Below are 23,533 nucleotides of genomic sequence, written 5' to 3'. Positions count from 1 at the left end.
CCATTATTTTAACATTTTGTGCTTCAGGCAAATAGGTCATAATCGTCAAATTCGTAAAAATTTAAATATTGTATAATTCAAACAATAAACAACAAAAGAAATAGTGAGTGACATCATCGACTCTCTCATTTGGATGTAACTGGCTCGTTCATATAACTATTTTGTTGAAAATAAGCGAAACTTTGAAATGTCATAACTTTCTTATTTTAAATCCGATTTTGATGAAATTTTCAGCATTGTGCTTGTCTGATTTTTCTCTATTGATTCAAATCAACATGTTTCTTAGGTGGACTTGACCTTTATTAAGACTCTCGTCTTTCAATACGAGGGAGTGGCGTTAATTCAATTCCCAGCCATGGCCCATGTTTTCCTTCATCTGCGCTCAACAGGTGAGGTAATTAAATTATGGGTTCCCTCCGGAAGTAAGGTGCACAGGATGGTTTGAGCATGGGGATGTGCACATCCTGGAGAGGAGGAACTAAAAGTTTGGAAAAAAAGCAGCCGCTGTTGAAAGCAGAAGGGGTAAAAATTTATCTTTGCTCTCCTCTGCCTCAGTGCGCGTGCACCCAGCAGTGCACACCCCCCTTCCTCCCACAGCCCTTGGAAGCCGCACCTAAATCCGAGGTATATTTATCCAGGCTGGGTAATAAACGCATTGAGCACCTAACAAATCCATATAAGAGCTTTATAGAATCCTATAGGACCCATATTTTTAGTACAAAAATTTAATCTATTTAGAGATTTGACATTATTTATTGACCTACTTATATAACAGGACCATGGAATGTAAAAAAAAAAACTACTCTATGATTTTTATACAGGTTCAAGGAGGAATAGAATATTGTTTTACATGAGCCGGAAATTTATTTTCATAGGCCTATATTTTAATTAAAATAAAAAAAAATATATTGAATGGATGATGTTATCAATCCCCTCATTTTGCATACCGACCAGGAAGTGCATATACTTTATATAACTGTTTGTGAAGTTGGGCGAAAGATTAATAAGCGTCATTTTACATCCGATTCGGATGATGTTATGTTTGTTGGATTTTTTCCCATAGAGCAATTTGAAATTATGATTTTCCCCTTTCATTCCCGTCAACTCTTTTGCTATAAAACTTGGACCTTGCAGTGCGTGCCAGTGTTGCTGTCCTCTACGTTCGTTTGGGTATCAGTACCTCAGCTGTATAAAAATTAAAATTGTGGCAAATTTAATTTGGAAGGGAAAAATGTCTCGGCAAAGCTACACTGCAGTTGAAAACTTGGCCCGATCATTCAAGACACGCTTTGATGTGAGTATTTTAATTTTTTGAGTAATGCGCATTCGGCCATGTTTAAGTGATCCAACCACTTGAACCAGTCACACAGCACAGCATGCAGCATAGCCATAGCCAATAGGCACAGCTCAGCCTCAGTTCCGCGGCCGCGCCCCGCCGAAGTCCAAAGCGAAGGCCGCTGTACGCCTGTAGACCAAAAGCTTCAGTCTCAAATGTATTTTGGGTTGTTCCGCTGAACTGCGTTGGCTCACTCACCAATACATAGACTGAAGAGCTTGGAGGCCCGTACGTACAGACAATATATAGCAGTAGCCAGTACTTAGATATTATTATTCGGCAGAAACCCGATTTTCCGATCGCTTTTTTTTTACATAAAAATTAATATGTCACATGAAAAAGAAATCACATCCATATTTACGAAAATAATGTTTAAAATTCATAAATATCGTACCTTAGACCGCAGTTACCGCTATTAATTCCTTTAAAATGATGATCGAAACATCGTCATCTTCGATCCTTTCGTTGGTCAACGTAAGTTGCCATCTTGGATGACATCATCATACAGACGTATTTACCAGTCGCTATTTATCGCGATTTGTGCCGCTGCAGTGCTTTGCGCTTGTACTACGTAGATGTGCGTGCGTTCGGAACTTGTCGCTCGCATTGATTGGCCAAGATATCAAAAATTTAAATCAGAAAGCCTTGATAAAAGCACAACTCGTTGACTTCTTTCGGATGGTGACGTTAAAGGTCGGTCCCAGACGTAAATAATCATTTCTGATTCATACACGTCTGACAAAACTCAAACACACACACGCCATATTTTCTTCTCTGGCAGAAAGTTAAAAATATAAGGAATAACCCGGGGAATAACTCATCGGTAACATATATTTTCGATATTTTATAGAACTTACATAGTAGCAATAGAAAGATTAGAGTCTAACGAAAATAGTGGGCCTTCGTTCAAGATAATATAATGTCATTTAGAATCTAAAAGAAATTAAAATCTTGACAAAACCTGTCCTCCGAATCATCGACCCAGATTACACATGCAGGCTCGCACTAACACATTACCGTCGGTGAATGGGGATTAAAGTAAAATGTCAGAAATTGTTGAAATTTGTTGTTTTGTCTTTATTTCATAAAAATATATAAAAAGAACTGGACGAAAATAATTCCGTTGTGGTCTACCACACCTACCCGAACCACCGGGCGATGAATACTCGCTCTCAAAAACCAGTGACAAGCTCTGTCACTTTTTGGTAAAAAAGGCAACACGTCATGTAAAAAATAGGACATTAAATTTAAAGGGGTACTCTACAGTGACTAAATCAGTGATTAATTCACTGCCGAATCCAAAATGGCAAACGCTAATTGTGCGCATCATGTGTTAGTTTCATATTAACAATATTATTGGAAGATGGCAAGTCGTGAAAAAAAGACAGTGAACTAGGGGAATTGAGGTTACTTAATCTATTTTTTCCCCTCTCAATCCCTGTAATTGCTGTCTATGTCCTGCAGGGGAAAGTGAAAAAAAAACTATAAACAATGACAATCTCAATCAAGACATGATTTGTCTTGGTTTATGAGGATATCCTAGTTTTTTGGGACAATCCCAATTTTTGGATCAGTGCCTCTAGTGATCATAAAACATTACAATAATCCAAAAAGCGTAGTAGATTTAGGATTCTAGATCTAGAAGAATTGCAAAAATTTGGAATTACTTGTGTAAAATACCACTGAAATGTTGATTCCCGCTTTTGTTTCTTCCAGAATTGACTTTTGCAATTCACTTTTATATAACCTGCCTGACAAAGATATAAGAAAGATACAAATAGTGCAAAACAGCGCAGCCAGACTTATCATGCATGCTAAAGGTAAAGATCCCATTACGCCCTTGTTGTCGCACTTGCATTGGTTGCCTGTACAGTAGAGAATTGTTTTCAAGATAATAGCAATATGTCATAAAACATTAGTTAGTAAGTCCCCATTGTACCTATATAATCTGATTACTGAATATGTCCCACAAAGGAATCTCTGTTCTAGCCAGAATTTATTAACTGTATCAACATCTAAAACATGTTCGTTTGGTGATCGTGCCTTTCAGCTAGCAACACCTGTACTGTGGAATAAACTGCCTAATAATCTGAGGGCCATCACATGTACTTCCACCTTTCTCAAATCTTTAAACACGTTCTTGTTCTCATGTTAGATTATTTGGTTTAGGAAGGGTATGTTACAATGTTTTGTTAACCTTTCATGTAGTATTTATGTATTTCATTCTATAAGTATAACTGTATTAGACTTAATTACCTCTTTTGTAAAGCACATAGAGATTCTACTCTAAGACTAAGTTAGTCATTGAATGCATTTTTTATCCATTATGATTTAAACCTGTAATTATATTTTTTCCGGCTCTTAGCCTTGGGATTTAAATTTGAATCTAGCATCTTCTTGAGTCTTTATAATGCTTTTATTTTCATTTCAAATAGCAGTTTGAGCTCATACACTTTACATATTTAATAGTTGCAGGCCTGCCAACTACTCTTTTTTTTTCTTTTTTTTATATACATTATATCATATAGGGAAAGAAAACTCCTTTTTTGTCCAGATATTATGTACAGTCATCTATGGGAAACAGGGTTGGCGGATTTAAATCACGTTGATTTAAATCGTGATTTAAATCGCGATTTAAATCACCATGATTTTTTTTAAAAAATCATTGATTTAAATCACTTCCATTGAAAAATGTACAAATCATGGACAAAGTATTTGTTCAATGCAGTTTTAATTCTTCAAGTCAACTGAAAAACTTTGAATTAACTTTATATCAATAAAAGATCAAAAAAGTCTTCATATCTACTTAAAACAAATTGAAATCAAATTAATAAAATCAGGTAATTCCTTAAAAACTACGGATGTATGTTGTCAATAGGTACTCATTTTTTGTAAATTATGTCGAGTTTTTCTTCTGAAATTTTACATTCTTTGTCAGTTATTATTAGTCAATTTCTTTATTAACGTAAAGTTTTCACATAATCCAAAGACTTTTCAGAGAGCAGTTTGTAAAAAAAAAATATATAATATATAAAAGTCAATGAGAAAAGGTTTGTTGGCAGTTTTCCAGTTTTGATCCTTCGCCTACACATAACTACTTCTGTCATGTAAAATAAAAAAATGATACCTGCATGTAATCAACATATTTAACATGCCTCTTATTATTTCGTATTGTTACATTTATCATACATTTGATGTTTTGAATAACATAATTATAAAAATCACATTAACATAATGTAGTACAGTCATAATTTGACTGTTGAGAAAAGCTTTCTCTTATAAACCTTTTAAGTCACTGCAGCCCATTTTATGTTCAGTGCTACAAATAATGGAAGTTTTGTATCTGCATGTAATAATGGAAAGAGCTCTATAACAACAATTTGCAAAACTCAGAATAAACATTTAACACTGCATTTTAATGTTAAGATGCAGGTACTTCAGTTACAATCATTGGCAGTTGTAAGCTGTGTCTCATTTAAAATAAAATACTTCTTTTTGTAATACATATGTTGTAATTTAAGCAGTTTTGCAGTTTTTATCCTTTAAGTTAAAAGTAAGTAGATTTTTTTTCATACTTCATGGATCAAACAGATTTTTTTGTAGAGAATATGGGAATGAAAATTGTAGATTAATGTAAAAAAATCACAGTAACAGAATGTAGTATAGTCACCCTTTGACTAAGCTATCTCCTATATTGTTCTCCAAAACTGAGAGTTTTGCATCTATATCTGTAGCAAGAGAAGAGCTTTTTATCAAAAAGATCCTAAACATATACAGTTGTAGTCTCTCTTTGACTATTGTAAAGCTGTGACTAATTGAAAAAAATCATTGATTTGAATTATTTCTCTTACAATATACATGAATACTAGTAATTGGCAAAGGGTTTGTTGGCAGTTTTGATAAGGGATTTTTTCTCTTGGATTTTTTAAATATTTGAATGAAAAATCCCAGAGGGGAATTTTCTCTACTCACTGGGAATTCCCTATGGAATATTCCTTCATAGGCCTATGTATGATAGAATTAAAAGTTCAGTACATGATTCCTCAAATTTATTTTTAATTGTCCATTTTTACTGGATTTTAATTACAAAATATGTGGTTAAGAACAATATTAGGGGGTGAATGTATAACATCAATATTGATGTCATTGTAGGAGTAAGGGGGGGGGGGATAATTACCCTTTTTTTCGAAGGAACTTTAAAAAAATCAAAAAAATCAAACAAATCTGATTTAAATAAAAAAAATCTGATTTAACCCTATCTAGGCCGGGGGGGGGCCTCGGAGGCCCCCCCCTCAACGAATCGCGCGATATTTTCGCCGTGCGAAATTTTTTGACCGCGCCGCTCGCTGAGTTTTTACTTTCAAGTCTTGCGCAATTTTTGAGACCAATTTTGCGTCACCCGGGTATGTGGTTCCGAAATTACGCAACATTATGTAAGTGCATGTCAGACCGAAAATTGCTCAAAAACGTGATTTCGTGTACAAAGTCAATGCAAATTGTGTTTTCAACCAAATTTCATAAATGTATGATTATTTTTAGTTTTGCTAGTCTAAATGTATTCATTTTATGCTTTTTATGATCACAGAAGAGTCCCCAACAAATTTCATTGAAAAAAACAATGAAAAACAAAAGGTCAAAAAACAAAGAAATACATAAGAAATTGCAAAAAACAATATAATACATAAGAAAATGATTTGATATCACATTTTTTTTCATGTACTCTTGCTTAGGACACCACAAAGAGTTTCTATACCAAAAATTAGTACATTTGGAGCTTTATTTAGGGAGTTAGAGGAAAAAGTATGATTTCGCATACTAATTACGCATAAATTAGCATAATCACTTAATAGCAATTCGCATGAAATAAATTACTATACAATCTTGTAGATTATGTCCCAGGCAACCCGTGTGCCAATTTTTGGCGCGATCGCGCGGTCGACGGCCGAGATCTTAGGGGAGGGCCTGGGAGGCCCCCCCCGGCCATAGGAACTCCCAAAATACCCCGGCCTAGATAGGGTTAAATCAAATAAATCCGATTTTTTTGATTTTTTAAAAAAAATCAAAAAAATCGCCAACCCTGATGGGAAATATAATGTGACTCCTTTTTTTGTATGTTTACAGGTTGGAAGGCCTGTACTTGGATATTAGAAAACTACTGTCAAAAATTTTATTCTGAAATTTTCAGCCCATTTGATGCTGAAAATGTGTTACACAAATATGCAGATATTTTATTTTGATCAGGCACCGATTGAATTAAAATTTCTTGTAAAATTTGTAAATTCATCAAATAAAATACATTTTTAGTTAATATCCCGAAAATTCATCAAATCAGTTGTGAAATAAGAAAGTTATGATAGTTATATGCATAACTTGGTGATATTCAATTACATGTAAGAGAGTTGATGATGTTCCTCACCATTTCTTTTGTTGTTTATTGTTTGAATTATACAATATTTTAATATTTACAGATTTAACATTAAGACGAACTTTACTCAACCACAAAATATTTCAAACAATGTTAATTTCACATGTTCCAGGAGGATATAACTTTGCTTCACATGACAATGAGTAAAAAATTAAATATTACATTTTTCATATAATGAAATACATTTTGTTGAGGATTTGGGGTGGACTTGTCGGGAGAGCAATACTGAGCAAATTATTAGATGATTCCTAATGAAAGTTACATATTTATGAGAAAATTATTGTTCATTATACTTTTATCAAAAATGAATGTGTTATACATACAGGCCCTTGATTGTCCTTACGTGGATGGGGTAGATGAAACCTGGATCTCTGAGCTTCTTTACCAACCAGGGGAAGCAAGGATAAGATTACTTCAATGGCTTCTATCTAGGTTAGTCATTTCTCTTTGACATACTGTAGGCATATGAACGAATCGAATAACAACAATATTTTGTTATACTCTTACCATACATTTAATTACATTTACTGTATACATTAGAATTAAATTCATGTGATTACTGGTATTGTTTATTTCAGTATAGTGGTTATTTTTAAAGACTCTGGAATAGTCTCCCTTCCTCAATAAGAAATGCATTATCAGTTACCTTGTTCAAAACCTAAAAACCTACATGTACCTTTATCAAGAGAGTTTCAATAAATAAAATGTCACTTTTTGTTATATAATTTGTAGAGATAGTATGCTTCCCTTTTCCAGTAATTAGAACTTAATCATACTTTTAACTATTTTATCTTTTAAGTATAGTGATGTGCAGTTTAGGTATATAGATATAGTAATTGTGTAATATAATTAAATGTACTATTATTTTTATTATTATTAAAGACACTTAAAATTGTACTTCATCTTTTGGAAATTCTACTATAGAAGATGCATTATGATGAAATTAGTATTTGTGCAAGATAAATCTAAAGTACCGGTAATTCTCTTGAATAGTCACTTCCTTCAGAAAATCATAGTCAGGTATCCGCTTATGTTTGATGTCACTGATCCACAATTCATTGGAGTGCTTTGCAATAAGGCAATTTAGGAACAACTTTCCATTTTCCCTCTTTGTAGGTATGATGTGAAATTTGCAGAGCTCCTTGACAACCAGTACTGGACAAGTGAAGCTAAAATGGACAGCAGAATACAAGGTAGGTTGTCTTTGGGCAAGATGTGATATTACACAAGATTACACAGGTGTGCTATATATGTAAAGCACATGCGATGATCGGTATCAGTGGAGTCCCTGAAAATAGTAGATAGTGTGGAAATAACCAACTCTTATATTATTATTCAATTGGTCGACAGATTGCGCAAATTTGATTTTAATGATTATTAAGCCATCTCTGGTAAATAAGACTTCTTCTTTTGAATTCTTGAGGTTGCTATATTGGGTAATCTTGCTAACTGATTTAACACCTTACTTTTAAATCATTTTAAGTGCTTATCCTAATGAAGAAGGAATGAAGTTAATTAGGATGAAAATTGTTTGTGACCGAACCAACTCCAAATTGTTCGATCAGTATTGAAATTTATTGCAAGTAGACAAATGTTGATAGTCGAGAATTATTTGTTTAAGGACGTTTAACCAATGTTCTTGTGAAGGTACCAGAATCTGTAATAAGTTTGGTAGTAAATATCTTCTGAACTTTTTATTCTCCTTAGCCATGACTAAATTGTGTTCTTGTCTTGGACTCTGTAGACCAGGGGATGTCGATCTTGTAAGGGTAAGTGTTCAGAATTATTTCTATTCCTGGTTCATCTCTGATGAAACCCAATCGAAAGAGACAGAGTGTGCATTGACTCTCTGATAAACCTGGGGTGGCATTCTGAGGTCATTTTATCTTTAGAATATTTTATTTTATCTCTTATAATGAAATTGGTATTCTGAGATGATATTTTATCTCTCAGATAAAATTTCAAATTGTTTTTTGACATAAATTTTATATTGCATATCTAAAGATGATATGCGAGAGACCAGTACTTGCGTAGACATGTCCACCTTATATCTAAACATTGCAACGCAAATAATGTGCTTATGCCATTGTTACTTTGAAGAAAAAAATGAAATAACCTTTAAATAGGGTGGGGGCTATTTTATCTTCGCGACGTTTATTTCAGCAATATTTCTAGGTGAATTAGCTCTTAATGTTGACATGAAAATTTAGTCATTGAGAATAACACATTAACATTATTTCTGTACAATTAGGAATTATATTAGAAGAGTCTTGACTAATATTGTCTTTGAAATGATGCGATATTGACATAGAAAAAACGAGATTAAAAAAAAACGAGAGTAATTTCATTTTGCAAAAAGAAATCTCTGTTTAAAGACACACTAGCGAATAGTACAAGCGCATTTGAATTCAATAAATTGACGCGATCTCGCACCTTTGCCACACCTCCTGGTGGAATGAATTTTCATTGGTTGAATGAGATGAGAGTGCTGTAAAACCGCATTTCTCGATGGATATTGCTTCAAAATAGGTGTGTCTTGCAGAGATAAAATGGAGATGAAATGGTTGTCAGAATACCAATTCCTAGAGATTTCAAGGGTATTTTGTCTCATGATTTTAATTTGTTGCAGAGATAAAATGAAGATGAAATAGTTCTCAGAATACCAATTGTGAGATATTTTAATGGTATTTTGTCTCACTGATTTTAACGAAGATGAAGTACTTATTTTATTTTATCTGAGATCAAATGGATCTCAGAATACCACCCTTGCATTGCATGCTGCAGGTCTGATGTGTCTATGTCATAGAAAAACACAGAGTATACATTATGCATATTACGCATACACACTAATGCATGTGCATCAGGCAAACTGTTGGATATCGCAGCTTATAAGCACCTCATTCGATTTGACATTGTTTTCTTGACTGTAGTGAAGTCAATACCTAGAATATAATTTACATCATCCTTTACAAATGGCATTTTGACCTAACAGTGATGCGAACCCAGATAGATCACACATTAGAATCAGGCTGCCAAGAATCATTGTGATGACAGATTGAATATCATTTGATTAGACTTAACGCTGTATGATATGAAATACCACAGAGTGTATATGTTTCAATAGTTAACTTTTGTTTTGAAATGTAATAGTGAATGCTCCTGCCTCTCAATCTCTTCCCTCATTTGCCTTCAGGGAGTGTCTACATCAAAATCCAAACAGGCTGCATTCTGGGATAAGTTACTTGACATTGTAACCATAAGTGATGCATCAGAAGAAACACATAGAGATGTCATGTCTAGTCCAGGGATTGTCAGGTAGGGTTGACTCACTCAAAAGCAGACTTCTCAAAAGAAATCTCGAGAAAAAATTGTTTTGTCCTAACACAGATTTGTGAGTAGACCGAGTCCGGTCTTTGGGCATATATACTAGTATTTTAAAATTATTTTGTAGGTGTTTTCTGGAGGAATTATATTTTTAGGTTGTCATCTACCCATCTCGTTTTTGTTCTCGTGATTTATAAAGAATGGTTTGATAAATCAAAATCAAACTTGTTTCAAGTATGTAAATTGGAGTGATGATGACCTGGGTAATTGGGGGTCACAAGGTAAAAAAATCAGAAAGCTTGTTACCTACCTGAAAATATCTTGTTCTCGCAATAACTTCAGAACTGTTTGAGGTATCAACTTCAGACTTTGCTCATGTACGCATTATAGGAAGGACGATTATCAAATTGGATTTTGGGGTGGGGAGGTTAAAATAGGTCGAGTGTGATCGGGTTGATTACAAACATTGAAATATCTTGTCTATATGCTGACTGACCTTGATGGCAGCCATCCACGTACTCTGTCTCGGGAACCAGTAATATTTAGAGAAGGGCATATTTCTTTAATGTTAATTTGATTAGTAAATCCATATGATTGTCTGTCCCAACTCATGTGCTCAATATTTTATTACCTTGAAATATTAGTGAGAGTTTGCCATTATGGGAGCAGTTTTGCCATGACTGTCAATTCATATCATCTCTTGCCCATGGAAGAGATCTGCAGGAAGCCCTATCACCTAAGATGACTCTATTCCCTCCAGATATCACACGTACTCTCGCTAAGAGAGCAGCCGACGATCAACACAGGTAATACTCTGAATTATTTTTTAGCCGATTTTCTTATTGCTGTGTGAGAAGGAATAACCTTGTGCAGTAGGGCGATTCTCCATTAGAAAGACAGTCATGCTGATAGTCTTAAATAACAAATACCTTATATCAAGCAAGGCCTTGAACAAATCACAACTCACTGCCATGGTCAGGCAAGAGTAGAATACATCTTTGGTTTTTCAAGAAATTTTTTCATAGAAAATGAAACAATTTCTTTTGCAATTCTGCAATCAAGGTTGTAAACCTCAAATATCAAAATGTTAGTCAAAAGTGGTTGTGTTGTGTGTTTTGACATCAAGCTTGTCAGGATGGAAGCATCTATTAGCCCATCACAGAATTTGACAACTGTAAAAAAGAAAGGTAAGGTCCAAAATGGGCATGCAAACTGTAAGAGTGTGGGTGACATTATTATATCTGCAGTATTTGATTAGGTAGTTATGATTCCCACACAAGTTGATATGAATTTGGTGATGGTTTCTATTTCTATTTTGGGTAAGCAAATTTTGAATAGGCACCAATTGTTTTGGTGCCATATAAATGCTTATTATTGATATAATGTTCTTTATTTTCTTGCAAGGAAAGTGCTTTTATGATATATACACATTCTATTAATGGTGTGAATGCCCTTGATGTGACTGTATTATAAAGAATAGATCACTGTATCACAAAACATTGTAAAAGTTGTAAGTTTGAACTCCATTTCCAACAGGCACTGTTTACAACCATGTATAATGTCTTACTTTTTTTCAGAGTGGCCCCACCCAGCATTGATTCCCTGTTAGAAACAAGCACACACCTGTCTATGGAACTACAACAAGCAAATCAGCATCTCAAGGACCTTCAGAAAGCAGTATGTTTCACCTGCATGGATGTAGTGGTTAAAGTATTAGCATCATTCCAAAGAATGTACCCCTTGGGAGACCACTTACAGACCAAAAAGTGTGAGATCAAGACAGAGAAATATTATGTCAGCAGAATGACTCTAAAACCCCTCGAAAGATCATTAAAAAATGACCACCAATACTTTGATAATTTTCAGTTCCTCATGCCAATCTTTGAATGGTCTTTGCTATCTTCCAATAATTTTGCAATGGTCTTTGAATGATATTTAAGTGTAACAAAAATTGTGTCAATTATTGAAAATAGGTGATATATATAATTAGGTGAGCTTTTAGAGATCATGGATGTGGTTGAAACTTGAAAGACACGAAGACTATTCTCGTAACATTTTAACCCTTAAAAGACCACTGATAAGGCCGAAAGTATGCAAGGGCTTTCAAAAGTCTCCAGGGGTCAAATTTGCTGGCTCTGAAAACACCTGGAGACCCAAACAACTTTTTCAGCAAGATCCCTTTTGGTCCTTGAAGACAGCTGAAAGTATACTGAGAGACCAAGAAAGCTATTGAGAGCTCACTTTAATAGAGATCTTTGTAAGATTTCTAAAAGACAGTTCATGACATTAAAATTGGGATCTGCATACAAGCTTGATTATATTTCTGATACCTGCCTAAAGTGAGCAATCAAGCTAGTACTGCTCTACTCTACCCAAACATTGCTCAATGTTTTAGTTCTGTAACCTTTGCGGAATTTACATAATTGAAAGTATGGGTAATACCCAGTTTCTACAGAAGGGATGGTGAGATTTGAAATTTAAAAACTGGTCTGTGTGTATCATTTTTTGAAAAATAGCAGCTGGACAGCTCCATTATCTTTCCCGATAATTGTCATGTTAAGTAAAAGAATGGTATTGTCATGCTCATTTCCATATGTGAATTTAATGCTTCCATTTCATACATTCGGTTGACATGTAGAGTGAAATTATCAACCTGCTCCTCCTTTACAATGTCATCCAAGTTGCTTCTAGTAGTACCCGCCACCTGTTGTAGAAGAAGATCTAGAGCAACATACTATGGTGACTGGTAAAAATTCCATCTTTATCACAACCAGTAAAGTCATAAGAGCAATGAATTATTAAAAGTCTCAATCAGTTAATAAAAATAATTTTGCAACATTAATACTCTTTCATAGTATTGTTCTTTATTGTTCTGCATAGCTGAGCGAAATTTATTAAAAAAAATTGTATGATTTTAATGGGGCTCTTCATAAAAAAAATTATTAGGTCAAACCATAAAATGTGATCACTCTATTGTGAATTAATGATATTTTGTTTGAGCTCCTTTGTATTTTCTTTTTCTTCTGCAGTATCCTTATCCCACACCTGACCCTAAGGCATCAGACAAGGTTTGTCAGACTATGAAGTTGGTTCTGTCAGAGCTGGTACAGCTAGTGACAAGTTTCATCTTCATGTTCGAAAGTGAGATGCGTCAGTTTTGCAACAAGGCTCCACCCAAACTCACTCAATTAGGACCAGCCATCAAGAGAGTACACACTCTGCTTCAGCAGTTCTCAGGAGTAAGCATGAATTCTATCATCTCTACTATGCATCTAAGAAAAAAATAGGAAAACTGCGCTTTTCTGTTAAGCTTTCCAGCACAGAGAAATATTTTTTTAATGTTGATTCTTTACAGGGAATGTGTAAGAAGCATCATTGATAATTGCACAATAAATACATATTTACATATCATTGACAAATGTCTTATGCTTAACTTTGATTTAATTATGCTTGGTTTTATTTCTATGCTATATCAGTAATTTCTATCCTTTAGCTAGTTTGTATTCTTAAAATGACTTTGTTTTATATTATGTTAATATCTATGTCCTACACTGGAAAGCTCATAGAGTGAGCTTTCTCTATTATTATTATTATTATTATTATGAAAATATTAGTGTTCACTGCTCCTACATCAGCCAGTCTGCTGCCATTTAATGATGTGCAATTGAACTCTATTTTTTTTTCTTCATTAAAGGAGAAATATATTGATTATGAATGTGGTCTTATTATATATCAATGGAAAGGTAATGATGTGGGGATCATCAGTGGGTCATTCAAAAATACCGAAAATAATACATAAAGGTGAAAATCGCCGATTAAAAAATGATAAAATGCCCCTCCGAAATATGCCTCGCATCGGTCTCTGAATTGACTGGAATTTGATGACGTCACTGTCTGTACGAGAGGCGTGATTGGCTCTCCCACGTGAAGCTCCACTTGCATGCAAAACCTGTTGCGTGGGTACGTTTTCTTCACACTGTCACTGAATACTTCTATCACGAAATGAAAGAAAATCCAGAATTTTATCTAGATTTGGATTTTCAATGATGATTTTAAAGATGAAGAGAATGATGATGAAGTGAACAACACAGTGACGTAGTTGGAGGTAAATTGGGGGAACTATGCCGATGATGATGATGAAAATTCAACTTGCCTGACGATCACAAGTCATGTACATGCCGATTCGCTACCAACTCATGCAGCTGCTGCTACAAGTGCTAGCTACACCGTGCGGGCCAAATTAAATCCATGAAAATGAATAACCACATCCAGACAGAGTCTATCATAAGAAGGAAAATAATGATATAACTGTACTTACAAACAAGTGAATAATCCGAAACTGAAGGCAAATCAGCTCAACGAATAGCAGCAGACGATATGCACCGACGATAAACTTCATGTGGCTGGGATAGATTGTCACTCGTTCTGTTAGATGTAATTTGTAACTCATTATTTGACAAAATTACGAAACTCGGGGCATTATATATATAAAAATATAGTAACATCTCTTATTATTTTTTTGTATTACAATAAAACCTGTTTTGAAGGAAAACGTTGAGGTAAACTAAAATTACATGTAAAAGATCATCCCCCAACATGCGTTGCAAACAAACCATCACAAACATGCACGTATTCCTTCCTTGCTCGCCTTGCTGATTGAGAGCTGTGCAACACGTGCATAGATCTATTCTCTCAGTCTCAGCCAAGGCGAGCAAACAATACGGCATGTGTTGTTGTGATGGTTTGTTTACGATCACATAATGATGGGTATGGGGATGATCTTTTACATCTAATTTTAATTTACCTCAACGTTTTCCTTCAAAACAGGTTTTATCGTAATTCAAAAATTGATAAGAGATGTTACTATATTTTTATATAGATAAATAATTCCCCGAGTTTCGTAATTTTGTCAAATTAATGAGATAAAAGTTACATCTAACAGAACAAGTGACAATCTATCCCAGCCACATGAAGTTTATCGTCAGTGCATATGCCATATCGTCTGCTACTATTCGTTGAGTTGATTAGCCTTCAGTTTCGGATTATTCACTTGTTTGTAAGTACAGTTATATCATTATTTTCCTTCTTATGATAGACTGTCTGGATGTGGTTATTCATGTTCAGCATGAATTCAATTTGGCCCGCGCGGTGTAGCTAGCACTTCCAGCAGCATGAATTGGTAGCGAATCGGCATGTACATGACTTCACTTGTGATCGTGTTGCAAGTTGAATTTTCATCATCATCATCGGCGTAATTCCCCCAATTTACCTCCAACTACGTCACTGTGTTGTTCACTTCATCATCATTCTCTTCATCTCAAAATCATCAATTTGAAAATCCAAATCTAGATAAAATTCTTTCATTTCGGGATCGAAGTATTCAGTGACAATGTGGAGAAAATGTACCCTTGCAACAGGTTTTGCATGCAAGTGGAGCTTCACGTGGGAGAGCCAATCACGCCTCTCATACAGACAGTGACGTCATAAAAAAATCCCCAATTTCGCGGACGTAATTCCGCGTGTTTGAAGCATTCAGAGAGAGAACTTTAAACTATCAATTAACTGAGTTTCATCGGTCTCCATGATAAATGATGTACACCATCGTGTTCTCCTTATTTTCTCCTTTATTGTGATATATGATTCTCCATTTTTACGATTTTCAATATATTTCTACTATAAATAACGATTTGATACAGCTCCTGACAAGCCTGCAGTCAATGCACACATCATACTACAGTATTGTTAATACCAAGGGGATCCAATCAGAGGATAGTCATCCTGCAGATCTTATGGGTAAGAAAGAGCCCATTCGTTACAATTATACGACACCTTCCATCTAGAATACCATAGATCCCTAAACATGTATGCTGAAAAACAAACCTACCGGTGAATACTAGATGAATACCCTCAGGTGACTGTTTTAACAAAACCAAGTGTCTTAATACACATGCAGAGCTGCCAAGTAGTACAGATCTTCCACATTTAGTGCTGAAAATGAGAAGAATACTGATGGTTTCAGGCAAAATACTGATTTCTAAAATTTCAGTTTCATGTGTTGTCCTATGTTATTTCTCTGAAAATACCAGTTTCCTCACCAGAATACTGGAATGTTCTTGTTCAGATTGGTAGCTCTGCAATGGTATTGAACACATAATGGGTAAGCTGGCTACTGGTGTCTCTATACTGCATGAACCTAGGAGATCAGATTTGGCTTGAATTCAAGCCCGGCTCCTTGTGAGACGGCCCCAAGTAATCTTAATCTAATAGTTTAGATGTTCTTTTATGCCCTTGGCAGGCAATTTTTTTTTTCAGGGTCTACTTTTCCCAACGTACTGTCTTGATACACATGCAACATTTGATAAGCTTTATAAATGAGATGAACAGGGATTTAAGCATTTTAGGGGTTGAATCACCCCAGGCCCTGTAAAATGTTTTAAAGAAGGGGGGCGGGGATTGAGTCATATACAGTGCGTATAAAAAAAAACGGGACAGATTTGAAAAGTCTATAAAATTTTTGTTTGAAATAATGATGTCTATATTTTGGTGTTAATAGATGCTCTAAAGTCTTATCTTTGAAATGCAATTTAAAAAAAAAAAAAAATTTATTCATGCTTGAGCGAACACAGGACGTTTTTGTTGGGGGTTCAAAAAGAGGCTTGCGCCAGAATTGCAGAATATGTGTAATACAATGATCAGACTTCTTGCTAATCAGGAGACTTCCTCTTGACCTTTTCATTATCTGTGCCACAATTTTCGAATTATGCTGTCAAATTTCATTTACAAAGTTATTTATTTAATTGAATTATTTTGTTGTCTCACCTGCATAGCAGAGTGAGACTATAGGCGCTGCTACGGCGACGGCGGCGTCAACATCAAATCTTAACCTGAGGTTAAGTTTTTGAAATGACATCATAACTTAGAAAATATATGGACCTAGTTCATTAAACTTGGCCATAAGGTTAATCAAGTATTATTGAACATCCTATAGAGTTTCATGTCACATGACCAAGGTCAAAGGTCATTTAGGGTCAATGAACTTAGGCCATGTTGGGGGAATCAATATCAAAATCTTAACCTGAGGTTAAGTTTTTGAAATGTCATCATAACTTAGAAAATATATGGACCTAGTTCATTAAACTTGGACATAAGGTTAATCAGGTATCACCAAACATCCTGCATTAGTTTCACGTCACATGACCAAGGTCAAAGGTCATTTAGGGTCAATGAACTTTGTCCGATTTGGGGGTATCTGTTGAATTACAATCAAAACTTTAAAAGTTAATGGATATGATTCATGAAACTTGGACATAACAGTAATCAAGTATCACTGAACATCCTGTGCAAGTTTCAGGTCACCTGATCAAGGTCAAAGGTCATTTAGGGTCAATGAACTTTTGCCGAATTGGGGGTATTTTTTGAATTACCAGCATAACTTTGAAAGTGTGTTGGTCTAGTTCATAAAACTTGGACATAAGAGTAATCAAGTATCACTGAACATCCTGTGCGCATTTTAGGTCACATGACCAGGGTCAAAGGTCAATGAACTTTGGCCATAATGGGGGTATCTGTTGAATTACTATCATAACTTTGCAAGTTTATTGATCTGACTTTTGAAACTTGGACCTAAGAGTAATCAAGTATCACTGAATATCTTGTGCAAGTTTCAGGTCACATGATCAAGGTCAAAGGTCATGTGAGATCAATGAACTTTGGCCGCATTGGGGGTATTTGTTGAAATACCATCCTATCTCTGTAAGTGTATTGGTCTAATTCATAAAACGTGGAAATAAGAGTAACCAAGTATCACTGAACATCTTGTGTGAGTTATAGTAGTTTTCAAAGTCAGCACTGCTGCTATGTTGAATCGCGTGATGCAGGTGAGACGGCCAGAGGCATTCCACTTGTTTTTTTTTCATTTAAACTTTTCTTACCTTTTAATTTTCCTTCATAAGTAACTGAGAAAAGATTTTTTTTTGTCAACACAAGCAAGAAGATTTGAATTATTAATTGGGAAAACTTGTGATTATTCACATTGTTTTATTATGTGAAACAAATAATGTTATGTACCTTTAAAAGACATGAATCTATTTTTCAAGGGGTCATTAATTCCTTGACCAAGTTTAATTGCTTGACAGGAAACGCAGGAAGGGATTCATGTTTTCAATGACAATGGTGTATTGAGTCAATTTTGAGGGAGCTAGATATGGCAGATCGGGTAAAATGTATTAAAAAGTTGTGAGCGAGCGAAGTGAGCACGCAAATGTTCCCACTTTTTTTAATTACAATATCAAATTTTGTGATAGATTTTGACATAATATTCAAAAAATAATATCATATTTTACTTTCTATCTTTCCTTATTTCCTGTCCACTTTTTTTCTTGGTCATGATTTTTTTTAATGGGGGGGGGGGCAACCCGAGCACCCGCCAATCTGTGTGGCTTTGTTCAAAAGGCACCATAACCTTTGTAGCACATAATGAAAGGATTTGAAAAAAAATCCATGCTCTCCCATAATTCGGTTGATAAAAAATAATTTTAGCTTGAAGAAGGAATATTCAAAACTAACAGAGAGCATATTAAAAAGAAATAATAGAATAATTCAAGCAAATAAATAGATCTGAAAATGAATTTTGACCGCATGATTTGAAAATTATGGCAAAGATAATGAAAAGGTTAAGAGGAAGTCTGCTAATTAGCAAGAAGTCCGAACATCATATTACTCATATTCTGCAATTCTGGCGCAAGCCTCTTTTTGAACCCCCAACAAAAACGTCCCGTGTTCGCTCAAGCATGAACGAAACTAAATTTTTTTGATAGCATTTGAAAGACAAGACCTTAGAGCACCTATTAACACCAAAATATAGACATAATAATTTGAAAATAAAATTTTATAGACTTTTCAAATCTGTCCCGTTTTTTTTATACGAACTGTATATTGATACTTCAAAATTTGTTAGATGTACTGAATATTGTGCAGTTATAAAAGATATTAATTGATAATTGTAAATAAATATTTATCTGAATTGGTACATTCTTTAACTTATGATCTTTTCCTGAATTATTTTACAGCATCAGTAAGCCGCTCAGCCCTGAAGTCTTATGGTGAGTTTGTAACTATAATGGAAGACTCGATACATCGACAGCATGATACTTGGTCAGAAAGTAAAGTCCTCGCTGATTCATTTCGATGAACAGTTGCTATTAAGTGCTACTAATACAACACACAATTCTCTAAAGCAATCTAATGATTGGTTGTCGATCATGTTACCTCTGATCTCATAGAGGAATAGCTTTCGATTGTGTCTTTGTACAAATGACTCCAGATGCCATACTTTAAGTTAGATGTCAGATGAGACTGCAGCAACGGTGATTTGCCATGATTGATGAGAACATTTTCATTATCTCTTTTTGAGCTAACCAGTATCCCTAACACTTACATTCATCATTCTACTGATAGTGTTGAAGGCGTGAAATAACATGAAAGTTTGACTTTCTTGAGTGAGGTATGATGTGTGGCCTGTGTGAATTGGTACTGCTGAAAACTCTACTTTGATTCATAGAATGTAAGTCTAATGTATAAAACTGTATTAATGCCAAACTGGAATAAGATACCCCAGTCATTCTTGTAGACAGGGGTGGTGCCATAGTGGCCAACTACTTCCTCCTTTATCAAGAAAATGGAAAAGGGGGCATGAGGAAAAAAGAGAGAAGAGGGATATAGTGTAAAAAGAGAGCTGGATCATGGAACTGTTTATATGATTTTTTTCATGGAGAATGGAAAAGGATTAAGTCATTTTTGCCACTTTCCTTATGAAAACACCCTGGCCCACTCTATATTGCAATCATTCCTCAGAAGTCATTTAATGAGTTAATCTATATGAAGTGTCAATACAACAACCTGAATTGTTGGTTTTAACCGAGACTGAAGGCACCACTTCGTAACCAAGGTGAAGTTTTTGAAATGTTATCAGAAGTTAAAATGTACTTGGACCTATTTCATGGAACCTGGACATAAGGGTAATCAAATATTACTGAACATCCTGCCTGAGTTTCAGGTCACATGACCAAGGTCAAAGGTCATTTAGGGTCAATGAACTTAGATCATGTTGGGGGAATCAAATATCGAAATCTTAACCCAAGGTTAAGTTTTTGAAATGCCATGATTTAGCAAGAATTTGGTCCTGCCCGAGTTTCAGGTCACATGACCAATGTCAAAGGTCATTTAGGGTCAATGAACTTTGGGCATGTTATGGGTATTTGTTGAATTATCATCATAACTTGGAAAGTTTATGGATCTAGTTCATACAACTTAGGCAAGTATCACTGAACATCCTGTGCGAGATTCAGGTCAAATGACCATGGTCAAAGGTCATTTAGGGTCAACAAACTATGGTAATGTTGAGGGTATTTGTGGAATTGTCATCATACCTTTTAAAGTTTATGAATATATTTAATGATATTTAGAACATAAGTAGGGCTGTTATCATTAATGTCTTTATCGATCGTCCTGTCGATAATTGCTTGTTTTTGCCACTTGGCTATATCGATAACCTTTCTCTTTTTGTCGATTATACCTGCTATTATGTAGGGACACAGTGATTTTCTGTGATTTCACAGAAATGGCCCTTTAAAAGTGACTTTTCATATGGAAAATCACAGAAAACATTACATATGTTTCATCAAACTTCATCGAACAGCAACATAAATTACTCCAAAATCTCAACAAAATACTAGCCACAAAACACGATCTCAACCCCACTTCGCTCTTTTCATAGCAAAGTGGGAGTGAGATTGTGACAATCCAAACATCTTGACCGCACTGGACTCCATTCGATCAAATAAAAAACATCACAAGCGTAAGCGCAAGCTCAGTTTTAGCAAAGAACTAACTAACGTAGAAGGTAGCTATCACACAGCCTAGTCATGTGTTGCTGACTCTATGTTCAAAGATGTAGAGCACGGTATAAAAATGGCAGATAAACAAAAGACTTTGACTGCTCAGAACTATGACCAAAAAGCCCCCAAAATTATTGATAAAACTTTATCCAACCCTAAAATAATGCTAATAACGTGAAAGGTGAGGATGCATTTATGCTAAATATGTATGTTAAAAGATGCTATATAGTCAATTACATCCGATTAACGTGGATTATGAAGTGTTCTTGGTACAGTGGCAGATACAAATTTTTATCAACGCGAGTATGTGACATCGCTATAATGCACAAAAAATGCGTATCGATTATGTTCTTTTGTCGATAGTTATCAATATCGTTGAGATATTTTTAGCATGATAACAGAGAATTTTCTCAACGATAACCGCCCTAGACATAAGAGCAACCATTTATGCCTGAATATCCTGAGCTTGTTTCAGGTCACATAACCAAGATCATTTGAGGGCAAGGAATTTTGGCCATGTTGGGGGTATTTGTTGAATTCGCATCATAACAGTTTATGGATCTAGTTCATGAAACACAAACACAATGGTAATCAAGTATGAATGATTGGTTTGCACATGTCTGAGGTCACATGATAATGGTAAAAACTCATTATGGTTCAATGGGCATTGTATTTTATTATCATATGAATGTTTTAAAGTCAGCACTGCTGCTATATCAAATCGCGTAATGCAGGCGAGACTACCAGAGGCGTTCCACTTGTTGTTTGTATTGTTTATATTTTGTTTAATTTTATGCATAGAACTTTCATTTGTGTTTTCCTAATACCTGTGCACAGATATTTACCTGTAATTGTATGATAATATGCCAATTATTAACATTTGTTTTTTTGATACCATTTGGTATAAAAGAATATATGAATGATCAATTTCATTTGTGATGGTGTTATCATTTTGTCAAATCAAGGGTGTTCTGTACATATATTTCATGTTGTGCATGTTGACCAGTTGGGTAAATCCGGTCTGACCATTGGGGGGATGATAGCAATATATTGAGCTGAAAATGCAAAGTTTTGAGGATACCCGCCCCATCAAGGGCTATGTATATGGGGGTATATAAGCTACATATATACTACCATCTTAAAGGGGTACTCTGGGCTGAAAATATTTAGATCTAAATAAATAGATTAAGATTCACAGAGCAAAATACTGACAATTTCACCAAAATCTGATAACAAGTAGCAAAGTTATTGAATTTTAAAGTTTAGCAATATATTGTGAAAACAGTTATGTGCATGTTATCATGAATATTCATTAGGTGGGCTGATGATGTCAAACCCCCAATTTCCTTTTTCTTATATTATTACTTAAAATCATAATTCAGTTCTTCATACATGTATGAATGGTACATCTCTCTTTTAATAAAATAAGTTGCAGCAATGGATATCTAATGCATAAATCAGTTGCCAATCCAAATATTTTAGTTCTTGGAGGGAAATAAAATGATAATCATAATTTCATGTAATAAAAGACAAATGAGAAGGTATGACATAATCAGTTTGTTCATTGAATATTCATGAAGACATGCTTAGAATTGTTTCACCAAAATAATGGAAAGATTTAGAATGTCATACTTTGTAATTCCTTGTCAGATTTTTATCATATTTTCAGTTTTTTATTCATTTGTTTTTTTTCTTTATTTGTTCAAATTACACAATTTTCAGCATTGAGTACCTCTTTAAAGTGTACTTCTCTTTACTATTGTAGAAAGTATGATGTATATATCATAGACCACTTGACTGAAGGCCCGCGAGGCTGAAGGCCTGTGAGACCGAAGCCCCACGAGACAGACTTTTTAAATTTTATGTTAATTTCCTTCATCAGGTGCCGAGTGGTTTAAGGCGCCTCATTGCAGCGGCGTATGCATGTTATCAGAGGGGGGAGGGGGCGAAGCCAAATATTTCCTGGTAACTCTATCTAGAGTTCAAATATGTATATCCCCCCTCCCCCTTGATTTTAGCATTTTTATTTCCATACATCGATTGCCCGAACAGGCCCCCTAGCTTGTATCAAAGTGGCTGCTCGATTTAAAGGTCACGTCCACCCCATTATGCTGACTTGAATGAATAGAGAAAATAAAACTAGCATAGTGCTGAAAATTTCATCAAAATCGGATGTGAAATAAAAAGTTATGACATTTTAAAATTTCGCTTATTTTTCACAAAACCGTGATATGCACAACTAGGTGAGTCAGTCGATGATGTCCATCACTCACTATTTCTTTTGTTTTTCATTGTTTGAATTATACAATATTTTCATTTTTTATAGATTTAACAATAAGGACCAACTTGACCGAACCATACAGTATTAAACAATGCTAATTCCACATGTTCAGGGAGGAAATGTATCATTTGACAAGGAGGAGAAAATTAGAATATTCATATTTCATATAATAAAATACAACAGAAATAGTGAGTGGATGACGTCATAGTCTCCTCATTTGCATACCAGCCAGGATGTGCATATAACTGTTTCGTGAAATTAAGCGAAACTTT

General features: G+C 34.8%; 1 protein-coding gene across 1 annotated transcript; it reads left to right on the top strand.

Moving 5' to 3' along the window:
- Window positions 1-1,159: 1,159 nt before the first annotated feature.
- LOC121411021 lies at window positions 1,160-20,169 on the top strand. The gene is made up of 10 exons (XM_041603483.1): window positions 1,160-1,294; window positions 7,087-7,193; window positions 7,878-7,954; window positions 8,469-8,530; window positions 9,955-10,076; window positions 10,730-10,891; window positions 11,663-11,762; window positions 13,115-13,324; window positions 15,782-15,878; window positions 19,154-20,169. Exons 1-10 carry the CDS (start codon window positions 1,232-1,234, stop codon window positions 19,273-19,275), a joined length of 1,122 nt encoding a protein of 373 aa, XP_041459417.1. The 5' UTR covers window positions 1,160-1,231; the 3' UTR covers window positions 19,276-20,169.
- The last annotated feature ends 3,364 nt before the right edge of the window (window positions 20,170-23,533 follow it).

Source organism: Lytechinus variegatus, chromosome 3, assembly GCF_018143015.1.
Source record: "Lytechinus variegatus isolate NC3 chromosome 3, Lvar_3.0, whole genome shotgun sequence".
Classification (NCBI taxonomy): domain Eukaryota; kingdom Metazoa; phylum Echinodermata; class Echinoidea; order Temnopleuroida; family Toxopneustidae; genus Lytechinus; species Lytechinus variegatus.
Note: the sequence above shows the minus strand (reverse complement) of the source record. Positions and strands in the feature narration are given on the sequence as shown.